At 41.5% G+C, this 16,144-nt stretch overlaps 1 protein-coding gene across 1 annotated transcript in view; it reads left to right on the top strand.

Moving 5' to 3' along the window:
• Positions 1-16,144, top strand: part of OSBPL8 (oxysterol binding protein like 8) — a 135,660-nt gene that overhangs the window by 29,723 nt on the left and 89,793 nt on the right. Inside the window, exons 3-4 of the mRNA XM_065406921.1 lie at positions 255-291; positions 7,916-8,053. Of these exons, the coding sequence (XP_065262993.1) occupies positions 255-291; positions 7,916-8,053 (175 nt within the window). The remainder of the gene's footprint in view (positions 1-254; positions 292-7,915; positions 8,054-16,144) is intronic.

Raw genomic sequence — 16,144 nt, 5'->3', positions numbered from 1 at the left:
AATGGCTTCCTATAAGCATATTTGTCAGTTTTGTTGCTTCAACGTTGTTTTGTTTCTGAACTGTTAAGTCCTTTTGAAGTCTTCCCTTAATATTGATGTGCATGTTGTATTTTAGTGATAAACTAACTCTGTTTTCATTGTGCTTCCTCTTTCCTTTTGCTCCTGTTGCTGACGTCTCTGCACATTTTGCTTCTTCCTGGCCTGGACTTTTTTTGTTCGCTGTTCTTCGTTCTCCAATTGCATTGCACACGCAGAATCATGGTGAGATCAAAGACTCTCATGGACCATCAAGTAAGTGACTGACCTCTTCTATCGGGTGTTTGGGCATATTAGTCAAGGTCACCATCTTCTTGGGTGAGCACGTGGGCCAGTGGACATAACACTAGGGTTTCATGTGTGTCATGACCTAATTGAAGAACTGAGATAACAAGGACAACAACTGTTAGAGAAATACTTTATTCTGCTTGTTGGTCTTGTCCGTAGGTGTTTGTTAAATTTAAAAAACCAACCATAATTCATAGGACGTGTTGTTCTTCTTCAGTCATGGCTAGAAAAATATGAATCCTTTTAACACTCCACTTGGAGTTTTGAAGTTAAAATGGAAATATTTATCACTTTAAAAGAAAGGGCTGTCTTTTCACTCTGTTTATACAGTGCCTAACACAGCTGGGCTCTAATCGGAGTTGGGGCCTCCAAGTGCTACTGTAATATAAACAATAAATAGGACACGGAAAATAGTAGTTTAACAGGTAGAAGCAGCTTCTTTTATTTGGAGCTTAGGGCAGTGTTTGCTTTCAGTACCTTGTTGTCCAATTAGTTTTAAGAAAAAGCCCTCTCACATACTGAAGTGTGAATAAAAAGAGGTATCCCAACATGCAAGGGAGACTAGTTTGGATGCATTTTTACTAAAATACCATTTAATAAAAAGGCAGTGACCTATGGGAATGCTACTATTAGAAACTTTTCAAATCCGTTGGGGGTTTTGTATATTGCTTTTTTCTTGAAAAAGTGAAATGAATTAAGTTATCTACAGCTGAAAACGATTTACAAATAAAATACTGTTATGTTCAGTCACATGCAGATGGTAGGTCAGTTTGAATTTAGTTTAAGGTGTTAGACGTACTTTCTTTTTTTGGTGGTTTCGCCTTTCTGTCCCTCACAGAATTTTCTTCTTAGTTCTTGTAGCAGCACCAGCTCACCATTCTGGTCATGGGCTAATAAATTTGTTAGTCTCTAAGGTGCCACAAGTACTTCTATTCTTGCTGCCCCAGTTTCTCTTCACTCAGTCTGGCTCTCCCAATTTTGTAGCCTGGTTTAGTTGCTGTGGTGATTTGGCCCTCCGGCTAAATCACTAACGAAAAATTTCATTCTTTCCAGGGTATCCAAGTCAAAATAAACACAAACCAAAATCTTCAGCCAGTCTCAAGCTAGGCCCGCCCCTCCTTCCTAAAGGTCAGTCTTCTCAACTGATCTTTTCCGGGGCTTTTTTGAGACTTACCTTGCTGTCTACCAACAGCAACTCCCAGGGCTTTCTACCAGGATTCACCATTCTCTGTCTTGAGTGTCTCCCCTGGCTTCTGCTTTCTCTCCATCCCACAATGCCTGCTTGTCATAGGACTTTGCTTATTTTGTCCAGGGGTGGGGGAATGCAAGCTAAGTATGACACAGATGGGTTGGACCCGTATGATTCATAGATTCCAAGGGCAGGAAAGGCCATTGTGATCATCTGGTCTGATCTCCTGTGTGACACTTCACCAAAATACATTCTAGAGCACGTCTTTTAGAAAAACATCCGATCTTGATTTAAAAACTGTCAGAGAGAATCCACCACGACTCTTGGTAAATAAGAGGGCTGAAACTGGCAATGAAAGTTCCCAGCAAAGCTTCCACATGACAGACTGGAGACCTTGAGACTGTTGAATTTGTCTCCTCTAAAGTTTCTGTTTTGAAAAAATATCTTTTGAGCATGAGGTCAGAAGTTTAGATTTTCAAATCTCATGTGAAGTTTCATTGAATGTGCATTGTGAAGAGATTTGGCCAGTTGTGTCATATCCTTTAACCTGAAGTTGAAAAGAGATGTTTATGTTGCGGATGGGGGTTCTGTTTTCTCTTTTGCTTTCAGTGAGAAAAGGTGTTTCATTTCTAAGACTAACTGCCTCAAGGTGTCTGTGGGCCATGTTTTATCATGGCTCTTTGTTGCAAGATGACAGCTCTTCAGTTACATTGCCTTGAAAGGCCTCCACTCCAGAGACCTCTTGTAGAAAAATGGAAGTTGCTAAACCAGAGACTGGAACACTAATTACTTTAGCTCAAATACTTTGGAGAGCCAGTACAAATTTCTTGAATCAGTATACTTTTCCAAGCACTAGTCCAGTTTCAGTGAACACTGAGGGAAAATGAGAGGATTGGGAGCTTGCATGTAGTTCATACCGCAAATTCAATACTGAAGATGAGACAAGTCTCAAATAAAGGGAAATCAGACTCTGAGGCTTGAGTCTGATTATTATAAAGGACTGTTCGGTGGCGCTAAGTACTGGAGGCTTAATCTTTAAAGGACATGTTCTAAGAAGACACGCACTTATATTGCTGCTGATTAATGCATTAGGCACTTAAGTAAATTTAAAAAAAATACTTCAGTTAGGACTCTTGCATTTGAAGCTCTGCCCATTGTAAGCACAGTGCTGTTACTTATTGAGAGATGCAATAAAACTGGCAGATATCTTTTTTTTTAAAATAAATTCAAATTACTGATGTCTTATTAACACTTGTTCTCTGATATTCTGTTACATCTCTAGTTTTCATTTCCCATCTCATGAGCTACAGACAGTGGTACGAGAGATCTCTTAAAGGCTTTGATTGCATGAGAATTTTATGTATTTTAAATTACAGACTCTGCTTAATATAGGCTGGAACTGGAATGTTGGTTAAATATGGAGGTTTGGGATTCTGATATATTAGTGTTTACAGGAGTGAAGCCTTTTATATATTGAAGCATTACAAACTCCTGTGATCTGATTTCTATTGAATAGCATAGTATCTGGTATTTCTCTTAAATCCCTAGTTCTTAGAGTCTTCTTCACTTTTTTAATGAAAACTGAGATTCTCATGTAAAGTAAGTTTCTAGCCCTCATAGCTGCAAAGAAGAGCTTGAAAATGTCGAATCCTAAACCCTTAAATACCAGAAGGAAAATAAAAATAACCTAAAATGTAATTTTTTTTTTTAAATCTCATCCTAAAAATGTTGTTTTTAAACCAATCTCATAACTTTCCTTGGGCAGGCTGTCATGCTTTTTTGAGTGCTCAGGGTTGACAATGCTGGAATAGGATTTTATTGGAATCCATTGTGGTATTGAGTTTCCAGTGCATTATATTAAAGATCTCTTACTATATTTTCAATAAGGAAACAAATGAAAAGGTAACTTGCCATTTCAGATACTTAAAATAGCTTCCACTGCAGAATCTGTGCAAATTTGACATAAAGACTCTTAATTTGTAATTTTTCATTTCAATTCTTCATTTCATATCTTCTGTTATTGACTTGCTATGAACTAGCATCCCAACAGCTGAGCAGAAGCAAGTGTGAGGAAATGGAAAAAGGTAAATAAAAATGTTCTTAAAACAGAGTTGTTGGCCTAGCCTAGTGGTCTTACTGGTGTTGGAATGTTCCCTCATATGGGGATCAGAGCTTAAGACCAGAACTTTGTCTCTTAATCCACATTATACCAGTAACTGATTTTTGTTTCCTTTCCTAGCACTCTTATTCCTTTTTAAACTCAAAATGATTTCTTTGGTTCCAAACATCTTAATGGCCTGTTTTGGGCATTTTTCCATTTACTTACCTTAGTAAATAGCTTTTGAAAATATTCATTTTGATTGTTTTTAAATTCTTGCTGTTTCCATTTAAAGTGAACTAGGCTGTTTCTTAAGTGTTTCCAAAAGAGCTTTGTACCAATTAGGATTCAAAAGATGCTGGGTACTGCCCCTCACAGACATATAGGGCATAATTTTACAGAGATGGTCAATCACTTGATGCTCCCATTGACTTCAGTTGGAATTGTGGATATACAGCACTTCTGAAAGTCAAGGCCTTAATAAAAGCTACAGTAACTCCTCACTTAATGTTGTAGTTATGTTCCTGAAAAACGCGACTTTAAGCGAAACGATGTTAAGTGAATCCAATTTCCCCATAAGAATTAATGTAAATGAGGGGATTGGGTTCCAGGGAATTTTTTTTTTCACCAGACAAAAAACCACACACTCTCTCTCTCTCTCTCTCTCTCTCTCTCTCTCTCTCTCTCTCTCTCTCTCTCTCTAAGTTTTAAACAAACAATTTAATACTGGTACACAGTGATGATGATTGTGAAGATTGGTTGAGGTGGAGGAGTCAGAGGGTGGGATATTTTCCAGGGAATGCCTGACTGCTAAATGATGAACTAGCAATTGGCTGAGCCCTCAAGGGTTAACTCTCATAGTCTACAAGGCAGCAGGAATGGAGGGAGGGGAGAGAGCATCGCAGACAGACACACACTGTGTGTGTGAGAGAGAGATGCGCATTTCTCCTTTAAGTACACTGCCTTGTTAATTAGATCAGCCTGCTGAGACCACAGCTGCTGCTGCCAGCAAGCTCCCTCTGTCCTGAGCCCAGTCGTGTGTCTCCCCTGCTCTATGGAAGATGGGGTAAGCGGGGTGCAGGAGCGGGGGGAGGGGGACACCCTGACATTAGCCCCCCTCTTTCTCCCCTTCCCCTCGCACAGCAAGCAGGAGTCTTGCGGAGCAGCTCCAAGGCAGAGGGCAGGAGCAGCACATGGCAATGGGGGGAGGGACAGCTGCAATTGCTAGCCTGCTGGGCAGCTGCTGCACAGGGAACTTAAGGGAGCGGGGAGCTGATAGGGGGGCTGCCGGTCCACCCTGGTTCCAAGCCCCCACCAGCTAGCTGTAACGGGCTGCTCTTCCTGCAAGCAGTGGACAAAGCAGGTGGCTGCCAAACGACGTTAGACGGGAGCATTGCACAACTTTAAACGAGCATGTTCCCTAATTGATCAGCAACGTAACAACGAAACAACGTTAACCGGGATGACTTTAAGTGAGGAGTTACTGTACTTGTTAAAATAAGAAGCTGAGGCTCCCTTCGATCTTGCATAAGGTAAATGGCTCCACACTGTCATCTGGCCTGCTTACCAGGCACGTGCCAATAGGAGAGCCCATAGCAATTAGGGGGAAGGTTTGGGGGTTTTCTGGAATAGACAAGACAGATGATTCCTAGCTTGTGCTTGCTGTATTACCTGCAATACAGGCAGAAGTGCACCTGCACTGAAAACTTTCCATTCACCTTCTTACTGTTCTGTAACACTATGCTGACAAATACCATTGGAGTTTAACAACTTTGAACTCCTTTCTCTTCTGCTGATCACTTTCAGCTTTACAGATTAACTTTTTTTTTTATTTTTATTTTTTTAAGCGCCCACTCAATTGAAGAGGCTAATGTTAAAGCTTCATAAGTGCAAATACAGTTAAAAGACAAAGTCCTTGACTTGAAGCACTTATAAACTAACTTAAACACACACACTATATCACATAGCAGTTCAAAAGGAATGGTTTGCAAATATTGTTAGCGTGTGTGTGCCATCACTGTTTCAGTATCATGACTAGGTGAACTTTGCAGTAGCACTACAACACTGTGTGTGTTGGGTACATAGCAAGCTTTAAGCTTTCAACAGGGTGGGTGGTGGTAAACTTTTCCTTAAAACATGACTGTTTTTACTAAAGAAAGTACTAAATTCATTGATGTTCTGTGTATTAATGAGCCATGCACTATGAGGGATTAGCATTCTGAGTTACTTGTGACAACTAACCAAGAGTATTCCTCATTATGTCTTAAATAAAAAGTGAAAAGCAGCAACTACTACATCGATTTTTTAAAAGTTAGGAAAAGTTAAAAATATAATACTGGTAATATAAATGCCCCAAAAGAGGTTCTTGGTTCAGGTAAACTTACTTTGGCAATACTTTGTGCAGTGTTACTTTGATATTATATATAAATAACCAATTAATACTAAAAACCTGAGTGTCTGTCCTCCTTTGGAGTACATGTGATTTTGATTGATGTGTATACTGGACACACAATTGGAGGCAATTTGGACATTACAATGTCAAAATTGGAGAACTTGAAATGATTTTGCTTCCAGTACGGTAACCAGCAGAGGGCATTATAGTTCTGTACATGGTGACGCTCTTCAAATTGTCAAGTGACTCTCTCCACTGCATGTCATAGCAGAAATGAAATTGCAGCTCCATTGCAACAGTGTGAAGGAAGAGATGTGAAAGACGTAAAAGGCTTTTTTGGCTGAATCAAATGGCAGGAGAGGGGAATTATCTTTCAAAATTCTAGATTTTAATTGCTTATGTGTTATATACTTCAAAGTTGCTGTTTTAAAACAGATTAAAATATATTTTAAAGAACAGTGTCATAATTTTTTCTTAAGACTGTTCATAATCCACCGAAGCTCTAAAGTGAAATTTTGTTTCCTTTATAGATCTTCTGCACCTTTGCATTTTGCTTCTATGCTGGCTTATAGGGTGACTCTGGAGTACCGGCCAGCCAGCACTGATATGTTTCGATCTCTTGAAAAAGCGTTTGATTTTAACCCTACTCTTTCCTCCTTCCCCAGTCAGGAGGAGGGAGAGGAAGTGCTACTTTTTCACCCAACTTTCCTGATCAGCAGGTCACATAAGTGTATGTAGTTTGTCCAGAATAGAGCTATAAAGTGGGGACTACTACTGTCCTTTTACTCTTTATGCTGTCTTCATTGGTCATTGCCACTGTTGTGGAAAAAATAACTTAGTGATGATAATAAAAAAACAAGCCATCAGGCATCCTTGGAATGTCATGTCTGGAAAATTAAACTCCTAACCTGACGTGGTTTAAAAGTACAGTTCAGAGGCCCAGTCTGAAGAGACGTGGAAATCTTAAGGCATGGTGAAGTCTGCAGCCAAGGGGCTCATATCTTTTTATTTTTGCAGCCTGCCATGTAGTGACTTGTTGAATTAGGCATCCTTTGTAATGTCCCAGTTTTCATTTTGGTGTTTTATTTCCCCCCCTCCTTGTTTCATTTGTCATGACTACTCATTCCAATAACACCCATAGTGTGCCAGCCACTGTACTATTACAGAAGAAGGGAACAGTCCCTACCCTGAACAGCTTATAGGTGAATACAAGTAAAGTGGTCGGTGATTACTGGGCACTTATTACTACAGGATTTACTCTCTAAAGCTTTTTTAAAAGATGTTCAATTTCCCCCTCATCCCTGCCATTGTTTGCAAACTTCATGGAAGAAATTTCTATTTTTATTCACTTCTGCTTTTTCATCTCTCTCCTTTTGCTCCTCTGCCCATTCCCTCACCAGAGGGCTACATGCTTGTTATGGTAACGTGCATCCATTGATCGCTTTTAGGAACAAACACATGGTCTTGCAACTGAGACATTTGAGCTGGCGAGCTGCAGCCATGGCCTGTGCCAAACTAAGGATTCCCAAAGACTGGATCCAGAAGGGAAGCTGGATTTCAAGTGGTTCCCCCTCTTCCCCCCTCCCTCCCACTTGACCTATAGGAGTGTGTTTTGTAATGGGTTAGTATAGTGGATTCCAGGCCACATAGCTTTCCCAATTCCCAATACTCTTTTCCTCTGCTGTATACTTCACTCTCCCAGATCATTGTCTATTCCCAACAAAATCGCTGGTTGGGAAATTCCTTAGCCTGTTCGAGAGGAAAGCGCACGTGTGGGTTAGAAAATGAAGGTCCCAAGGATTTAATCTGAAGGGCAGATTTTTAGTAATTAAAGATTATTTAATTGCTGTCATTTATTTCTTTGTCATGCATAGATTTCTATAGTTGCGTGACCATCCTTTTTATGTTCCAGCTGTGGTAACAAACAGTGATGAATCACACCTTCTGACTCCAGGAAAGATGAGCCAGCGCCAGGGGAAAGAAGCACATCTCACTCCAACCAAAGATCTACTCCAGCCGACGCTCAGTCCAGGAACTGTCCACAGCCATGGTAAGAGACCTTTACTTCTATTACTGAAGGGTTTAAAATATTCCAAACTAGGTAGTTGTTACCTATTCCAACCCAAGCATCAAACATTCGTTCAGTTCTTGACAAAATATTGCTTTTAAAACTGAGGTTTCAGAAAAAGGAAACTTGTCTAAGTACCCTCTGGTGTAAAAGCTTCCAATATAATTAACTTAAATTTATTCTGTTAGCCAAAGCATATTGTATGGAATTCTTCATACCACTAAAGTAAAAGTTGTTAATTGCACAACAGAAGAGGATTAAAGCATAGCTCATGGCACTGTTTTACATAAAGTACACATTATGACTTGTGGAGAAATATTCCGTATTGTGACCGTGAATAAAGGTGACCGCATATAATCTTGTAACGGCTATTTATGTCACATCTAAGCATTTTATGCAAGACTGTTTATACAATACATTTGTAAAAGTACTTCAAGAAAATATAACTTGATGCAGAGAGGTTTATTCATCATCAATTATACTGAGTGGCATGGCAGAATGTAGGACTGTTCTTGAAAAATCTAGTATATGGATGTGGTTATTTTTATCTGTGTGATAAGATATTTACACTTGTTACTTAATACACAATGGGATGTCCTATGCCAGCTCAAATGATGTATTTAATCTTATTTTCCAGCAGATGGAAACATGAAACATCCCAAGCATTTCAACTAAACCACACTGTTTTTAGGTAAAATATAAAACCGATCTATTAACTACAGAAAGATAGATTATAAGTGGTAGACATAAGAGTTCAGAACTAGTTACCAAGGAAAATAAAAGATAAGCGCACAATCTAAATCTTAACCTTATTGCACTAGGCAGTATTTAGATTAAGCAGTTTTCTCACCCCCCTGGATGTTGAAATTCTTAATACACAGGCCTGTCTTAAGCATGGACCAGTCTTCTCAGTTGAAGTTTTTGTCTTCTCCGTGTTCTTGTTGCTTCCGGCGTAGGTGGGGGAGAAGAAAGGTGAAGGCATGCTGCCGCTGTTCCCTATTTTATATCCTTAGTCCATTTGCCTAGAAGACACGTGCCCAGACATGTCCTGGCAGATTTTGCTGAGTCACTGGGTTGGGCAGTCCCCCTGGAGTGGTCTTGTGCAACTGTGTCATGGGGTCAAGCAGTTCCCATTGTGTGGTGCTTGCACAACTGTCATTGAATTGTAAATCCCTTGATTACAGTTCCCCTTCTGATTGATGGTCATTGAACACCCTCCTGGGTGGGGGTCCTTTCTGTGCCACTAGCAAATTTACAACATATTTTAGTAACAACCATACAGCAAAATCTCATAACATACACACTAACAATATACATATTTGGATGGAACAATGGGGTTCAGCAGATCATGACCTTTCATATGATACCTTACATGGCATGCTTTGTATGAAATATCACAACCACATATGAATGATGAATATGGAGGTTACAGGGTGCCGTTTTGAGGTACAGTGTGTTACACATACCTGCCCACAGACAGGTTTCAGGCAATGAACGCCATCATATCTCACATCATGAACCACCCACATGTACCGCTCAAGACATGCCTGTCTCTTCTGGGCCACATAGCTATGTTACCCCTTTCCACTAGACTTCATCTTTACTGCCTCCAGATGTGGCTCCATTCCGTTTACTCACCAAGCCATCACTCTTTGGATCTCAGGCTGAAGATTCTGGTACTGTTGTCCCTACTACAGTGGATCGTACCCCCCCCCCACCCCACCCCACTCCCCTGGTCATGTACTGCTGGGGGTTCCCTTTCTTCCCTCCTTTCAAAGCAAAATTATCATCACCGATGCTTCCCTAATAGGCTAGGGAGCCCATATGGACAACCGCACAGAACAAGGCACGTGGACCCCTCTCGAGTCCAGGATGCACATCAACATCCTGGAACTTGGAGCAGTGCAAAGGGCGTGCAAACCATTTCTCCCACTCTTTCAATTTCATCATGTCAGCCAATACCACCACCAGTTTTCTATATCAACAAACAAGAGGGAGCGAGAACCCCCGCTCTCTGCACAGAAGTGGTCAAGCTCTGGAACAGGTGCATCACACATCAAATTGCCCTATCTGCAACTTACCTCTGGGAACACAGAATGTGCTCACGGACTTGCTCAGTAGACACTTTGCAAGTGACCACGAATGGGAGCTTCACAATATGGTGCTATGCATATTGCTATCTTCAAACAATGGAGAGTCCCTGCCACAGACATATTCACTTTTCAGACCAACAACAAATGCACCACGTACTGCTCCAGAGAAGGCATCGTCTGTCACTCCCCAGGTGATGCTCTCCTACTCTTGTGGTCAGACCAATTCAGCTACGCGTTTCTTCCACTGCCACTCCTACCTCAACTTCTCCTCAAAATCCAATGAGACAGGGTGACGGTCATCCTTAGGGCCCCTTTTCAGCCCAAACAGTTCTGGTTCCCCAATTGCCTCCGCATGTCCTCTTGTCCCGATTCCCATCCTGAACTTTCCTGATCTCCTCACCCAACTTGGTGGCACCCAATCCACATCCGCTCCATCTCAGGAAGTGTTAATTAGATAGGCATCTACTCTAGAATGAGCATGCTCCTTGGCTGTACAAGACATTCTCTCTAGCAGCAGGAAGGACTCCATTAGACAATGCTACCTGGCTAAGTGGAGGTGCTTTTCCTCTTGGGCCCAACTTAAAGGAGTTCCACCAGAAGAGGTGGAAATCCCCTGATTCTGGACTACATTCTATCCCTGAAGTCATTGGGTCTCACCTCAGCATGTTGACTGACCACTTGAATGCAATTAGCACATTCTGTCCACCAGTGTAGCGGGCTTATTTCTTTTTACACACCCTAGATTTTGGAAGGGCCTACTCAGAACCTTCCCTCTTCACCAAATGGTCGCATCTCAATGGGACTTGAATTTGGTATTCTCAGTTTGAATGACACCCCCCCGCCATCACTGGCAATCTCCTCCTTGTCCCTCCTTCCCATGAAAGTTGCCTTCCTGGTAGCTATCACTGCAGTGAGGAGAGTCGGTGAACTCTGTGCTATGATGGCGGACCCGCCATTCACAGTATTCCACAAGGAGAAAATCTCCTCATGTCTACACCCTAAATTTCTACCAAGGTGATAACCCAGGTTAACTAAGCTATTCACTTACAGGTTTTCTTTCCAAAACCACATGCCTCTACACAAGAATGTCGGCTCCATTCCCTCAATGTCAGGCATGTGCTGACCTTCTACCTGCAGAGAACGAAACCTATCAAAGTCCCGTCGACTATTCATTGCAATACCTGAGAGACTCTGAGGACAGGCCAGCTCCACCCAGAGACTCTCTCCAGGTGGATTTCTGACTGCATCAAACTCTGCTACCAGCTGTTGGACCTACCTCCCCCTGCAGGGATACAGACTCACTCCCTTAGAGCGCAAGCTACCATCATGGCTTCTCTCCAGGGCATCTCTCTCATAGACATAAGTAAAGCAGCCACGTGGAATTTGGTGCACATCTTCATGACACTTTATGCCCTGGTGCGAGACTTGGCAGTGGATGCTTCATTTGCTTCAGCTGGTAACGAAAGATAGGAAGGCATAGTTGCTCAGTGCCTACTTTGCTTCAGTCTTCTCACAAAAAAGAACATGTGACCAGATGACTAGCAAAGTTACCATAGACAATAAAGGGGAAAAGATGCAGATCAGGATAAGTAAAGAAGGTGCAAGATCTTCTCACCAATTTGAATGAATTCAAATCAGTGGGGCCAGATGCTATTCACCCGAGGGTACTGGAGGAATTAGCTGAAGAAATCTCAGAACCACTAGCAATAATATTTACAAACTCATGGATGACAGGAGAGGTGCCGGAAGACTGGAGAAGGGCTAACATAGTGCCCATCTTTAAAAAGGGGAGAAAGGAGGAGCCGGGACACTATAGACCAGTCAGCCTGACTTCGATACCTGGGAAGCTACTAGAGCAATGTGTAAAACATTGTTTGTGAATACTTGGAGGATGAAGGGGTAATCACTAGCAGCCAGCATGGATTTACCAAGAACAAATCATGCCAAACCAGTTTGATTTCCTTCTTTGACAGGGTAACTGATTTGGTGGATAGGGGGAATGCGGTGGACACAATATACCTGGACTTCAGCAAGGCTTTTGACACAGTCCCACATGACATTCTGATAAGTAAGCTGAAGAAATGCAGGCTTGACAGAACTACCATTAAGTGGATCCATAATTCATTAAATAACCATAAATAAAGAGTAACTATTAATGGAATGATGTTGGATTGGAGGGAGGTCTCAAGTAGGGTTCCACAGGAATCTGTTCTGGGTCAGGTGTTGTTTAACATCTTTATTAATGACCTAGATGTAGGAATAGAGAGAATACTGATCAAATTTGCGGATGACACAAAGCTAATGGGGTTTGCCAGTACTTTGGAGGATAGAGCTAAAATTCAGAGGGCTCTTGATAAATTGGAGAACTGAGCTGTAGACAAATGTCAGGTGCTACACTTAAGGAAGAAAAAACAAATGCACAAATACAGAATAGGGGAAAACTGGGTTGGCAGCAGCACTGCTGAGAAGGATCTGGGAGTTGTGATGGATCACAGCCTCAACATGAGTCAGCTGTTGCAAAAAAAGCAAATGCAATTTTAGGTTGCATTAACAGAGGCATAGCATGCAAGTCACGGGAGGTGATAGTACCACTCTACTTGGCACTGGTTAGGCCTCAGCTGTTTGGACTCACGGCTGGACTCAGCAGTACTGTGTCCAGTTTTGGTCATCAGTGTATAGAAAGGCTGTAGAGAAACTGGAAAGGATCCAGAGGCGAACAACAAAGATGATCAAAGGGATGGAATACAAGCCATACAAACAAAGGCTGAAGGAACTGGGTATATTTAGTTTGGAAAAGAGGAGATTAAGGGGGGGCGGGTATGATAGTGGCCTTCAAATATTTGAAAGGCTGCCATAAAAAAGATGGAGAAAAGTTCTTCTCTCTTGCCACAGAGGGCAGGACAAGAGGCAATGGGTTCAAACTACTGCATAGCAGATTTAGATTAAATCTTAGGAAAAAGAAGAGTAGGACAATGGAACAGACTGCCTTACGAGGTTGTGGAAACTTCTTCAGTGGAGGTTTACAAAAGGAGGTTGGATAGTCATCTGTCTTGGATGGTTTAGACACAACAAATCCTGCATTTTGAGAGGGAGTTAGATTAGATCCTTGCAGTCCCTTTTAACCCTATGATTCTATTTTGCACGGTAGTCCTCTGCACGACCCTTCCATCATCATCCTCGCACCCTCCACCAACTTAGGTACTGCTTGTCAATCTCCATAAGTGGAATACAATAGGGACCATCACTTGAAGAAGAAAAGGAGGTTACTTACCTGTAACTGGAGATTCTTCAAGATGTATGGTCCCTATCTGTATTCCATTTCCCGCCCTCTTTCCCCTCTGCTGTGGAGCTCTCAGATTTGTGGTGAAGAACGAACCATGCGTGGACCAGCGGATACTGCTTTCAAATTCTCTGACTCCGGGCATGTGGTGTGCATGTGTAACCCTCTGGAATACAGATAGAGACCACACTTGTCAAAAAATCTCCAGTTGCTGGTAAGTAACCTTCTCCTTTGAAACACTAACTGAAGGTGTCAGGGAATCACCCCAGTTTCTGTATAATAGGCCTGTGATTTACAGCTGTGTGGAGCAAATAAAATATGCATTGTATGTGTTCAAGGTGGAAGTCATCAGTATGTGAGACTCATTTATTTCTTCCTCTCTCCTAAAACCCAAAATGCCGTGAAGCAAATAGCAGAATTTTTGAATCAAGTAATGCAAATTTAAGTAATTCCCTTCCAGCGAAGGATGACTATGATACTTCAGTATATTAAATGTAGCTCAGGAGCCTTCTGTACCATTCCATCTATTGCTATGATTTAAAAGAAATTAACAAGCTTCTGAGAATTCCCTCTCTGATGGATGGAAATCCTGACAACCATTCTGCAAGCATTAAATCCATGGGAATTCTTACAGTTGTATGCAATACTGATTCTTCTGGAGGGTGAATTTTAAGATTCTCCCTGCTTGCCAAAAGTGTGTTTTTTGATTTGTTAAATTTCTGCCCTTCTCCTAAGAATAATGACCCCTTCTACTTGGGCAGTGTTGACCTCCAATGTGGAACTTCACTGGGACTGTCAAGTGATCACTTGAGTTTCACCCTATATTTTACAGGCAATATATGACAGCTTCTTCTGGGGTAGGTGGGGGAGTCAGGGCCCTGCACCCCCTAATTCCTGCGATTCACCATGACTCTCAGCCAGCCAGTAAAACAGAAGGTTTATTAGATGACAGGAACATAGTCCAAAACAGAGCTTGTAGGTACAGACAACAGGACCCCCTCAGTCAGGTCCATCTTGGGGGGCAGGGAGCGTAGACCCCAGCCCTGGGGCTCCCTCCGTTTCCCCAGCCAGCTCCAAACTGAAACTCTCCAGCCCCTCCTCTGGCCTTTGTCTCTTTCCCGGGCCAGGAGGCCATCTGATCTTTGTTCTCCAACAGCTTCAGTTGGCACCTTTGCAGGGGAGGGCCTAGGCCATCAGTTGCCAGGAGACAGGGTATCGGCCATTCTCTGTGCAGACAGCCTCACACTGGCCCTCTCGGGCTCTGCAACAATCACACAGCCTTATCCCACCACCTAGATACTTGAGAAATGCATAGGGGAAACTGAGGCACCCACACGGTATTCAGAGAAAACATTAAGAACGTCCCCACTTCATCACATCTTCTCATAGTCCCATTTTCACGAATGGGTACTGCTGTAAGCATCCTGCTATCTGACATGACAAAGTATATTAGAGAAGTCTAATTTCTTACCTGTCAAATTTCTTTAAGTCCTTCTTTTACAGACAGCCAGGTTTTTTTCTTGGACTTCCAGGATGTTTCTGCAGTAGATCTGTTGAAAATCTAAATCTGACAGGGTCAGTCTAACAAACCTTCCTGAGCACATTATACCCCTTTGGTCAGAAATAGCCTGAATTTTTGTTGGTCTTCTGGGCATGCTTCAAAGGACAGGTGTTCAGATTCTTGGAGAAGGTAGAGGATATGCTTCCTAGATGGGGCAGAAAGAAATTTTTGTAGGTGGCTGGCTGAGTTCCTATGAAGTTGATCATTTAATGCTGTTGAGATTTAATTATGTTGTTAACGGTGTGTTGGGATAGCTGTGGCCTTGGATAGGTATCTCTTGAATTAATTAAATAAAAATATTCTGCTCTTAGTTTGCTGTATTTTCACCAGTTAATTTTGAGCTTTCATTGTGTTTTTGTTTTCCATTTTGACTACAAGGGTGGAAAAAAGTCAATATATTTGGGAAGAATTCAGATGACACTTGTGAATTCAGCCAAAAATACCACTGACTTACTACTTTGTTCTGTTTAGTGTTTTCCCCAGATTTATTTTACTATGATCTTCTGCACTACTGACTGCTAATTATGGTATATTTTGTAAAAGCTGCTAATATTTCATTGCAACAGGTACATAACCTCCTGACTCATGCTGTAGTCTATACTTTAGGAACAGTCTTGCTGTAAAATTTGTCTAACTTTAATATTAATAAATCTTCTAAACAAGTTTGTGGTGGTGCTTTCCTATGAATACTTTGCTATATCTTTTTCTTGACCAGAAATGCAGTACCTGTATATTTAGTTTCCTAAAACGTTTTTTTTATAAAGCCCGTAATGTAACCGTTATGCCTGATGATATAGATGTGGTCAAGCATTCATTGTGTTCTTTACTGGCTTTGCTTTTGCTCACCAAAATAATTGAGACCAGTCTGTAAATTTAAAAAAAAAAAAGCTTGGAAAAGATTTATAAAAGCAATAGGCTAGATCATACTACAGTAATCATTTCATTGATACTCTGTCGTCCCTCCTATTGTCTCATCTTTTGCTTATATAAGTTTTTTGAGGAAGGGACACACTTTATTTTGCATGTGTGTATGGTCTAATACAATGGGGTCTCAGTCCATTGTTGGTGGGATTTTTGTGCGACAACAGTACAAACAAGTTACTTTAGTGTCTTAATTCATGCAAATGAACTGACCAATA

Source organism: Emys orbicularis, chromosome 1 (assembly GCF_028017835.1).
Source record: "Emys orbicularis isolate rEmyOrb1 chromosome 1, rEmyOrb1.hap1, whole genome shotgun sequence".
Classification (NCBI taxonomy): domain Eukaryota; kingdom Metazoa; phylum Chordata; order Testudines; family Emydidae; genus Emys; species Emys orbicularis.
Note: the sequence above shows the minus strand (reverse complement) of the source record. Positions and strands in the feature narration are given on the sequence as shown.